Below are 1,273 nucleotides of genomic sequence, written 5' to 3' on the forward strand. Positions count from 1 at the left end.
AAAAAAAAAAAAAAAAAAAAAAAAAAAAAAAATTGTTGGATTCTGGATATATTTTTGAAAGTAGAGCCAATATGATTTCCTAATAGATTAGATGAGGGATATGAAAGAAGAGTCAAGGATGACATCAAGGATTTTGGCCCTTAACCAAGATGAAGACTGCAACTAGATAGGCTTGGAAGGGAAAATCAGAAGTTCAGTTTTACATGCAATATATTAGATGTTTATTAAACATTCACGTGGGACGGGTCTGTGCTAGAGATACAAATTTGGGGATCATAAGCTCTAGGTGGCATTTAAAGCTATGAGACTGGATGAGATAACCACAGAACAGAGTATAGAGAAGAGGTCCAAGGTCTGAGTTTCAGGACATTCCAACATGAAGAGGTTGGTATGAGGCAGGGAAACTACCAGTAGAGGCTGACTCTGAAGGAATGGTCAGTGAGGCAGGAGGAAAATCAGGAAAGTATGTTGTTCTAGAAGCCAAATGGAAAGTTTCATGGAGCGGGCAGTGATCAGCTACGGCAAGTGCTGTGCATAGGCCAGTGAGATAAGGACAGAAGTATGACTATTAAATTTTGCAAAAATGGGATTATTGATGACCTTGACAAGAGAAGTTTCCATTCTCACTGAAGAGAGAAAAGAAGAACTTACCGGCGGTTTGGTTTTGGAGACCTTCATGGTGAAGTAGGTACCAGCAGAGATTTGTGCTACAGGTAGCCCAGCAGTTGAGATACTCCAGTGTACATAGTAGATGTATAGGAAGCTGTGAATTAAGTCTTTCCTCTCTATAAACTCTACGCCGTGTGCCCAGCATTTTTTAGAAACACACTTCTGTTTCATAGAAAAAAGAAAAAGCACACAGAAAAAGAAAAGCCTTCTGTTCAAGTCCTGTAGATAAATGCAGCATGGCTGGGTGCAGTGGCTCATGCCTGTAATCCCAGCACTTTGGGAGGCCAAGGCAGGAGGATTGCTTGAGGCCAGGAGTTCCAGACCAGCCCGGGCAATGTAGCAAGACCCTATCTCTACAAAACAAATTTAAAAATTAGCCAGGCATGGTGGTACGTACCCTTAATCCCAGCTACTGGGGAGGCTGAGGCAATAGGATTACCCGAGTCCAGGAGTTTGAGGCTGCAGTGAGCTGTGATTGCACCACTACACTCCAGTCTGGGTGACAGAGCAAGACCCTATCCCTAAAAAAACGAATAAATAAAAATAAAGGATAAGTGTGGCATATAACATTGGGGTTACAGTTCTGTTCTGGAGTCCGCTCCTT

At 42.2% G+C, this 1,273-nt stretch overlaps 1 protein-coding gene across 1 annotated transcript in view; it reads right to left on the reverse strand.

Moving 5' to 3' along the window:
- The window catches only part of LOC108513976 (A-kinase anchor protein 14-like), a 5,935-nt gene extending 4,962 nt beyond the window's left edge, over nucleotides 1–973 (reverse strand). The window contains exon 1 of the mRNA XM_017849963.1: nucleotides 602–973. Within this exon, the coding sequence (XP_017705452.1) occupies nucleotides 602–927 (326 nt within the window). The 5' untranslated portion in view covers nucleotides 928–973. The remainder of the gene's footprint in view (nucleotides 1–601) is intronic.
- Nucleotides 974–1,273: the final 300 nt, after the last annotated feature.

The sequence above is a fragment of the Rhinopithecus bieti genome, unplaced genomic scaffold (genome assembly GCF_001698545.2).
Source record: "Rhinopithecus bieti isolate Rb0 unplaced genomic scaffold, ASM169854v2 scaffold_33598, whole genome shotgun sequence".
NCBI classification, from domain to species: domain Eukaryota; kingdom Metazoa; phylum Chordata; class Mammalia; order Primates; family Cercopithecidae; genus Rhinopithecus; species Rhinopithecus bieti.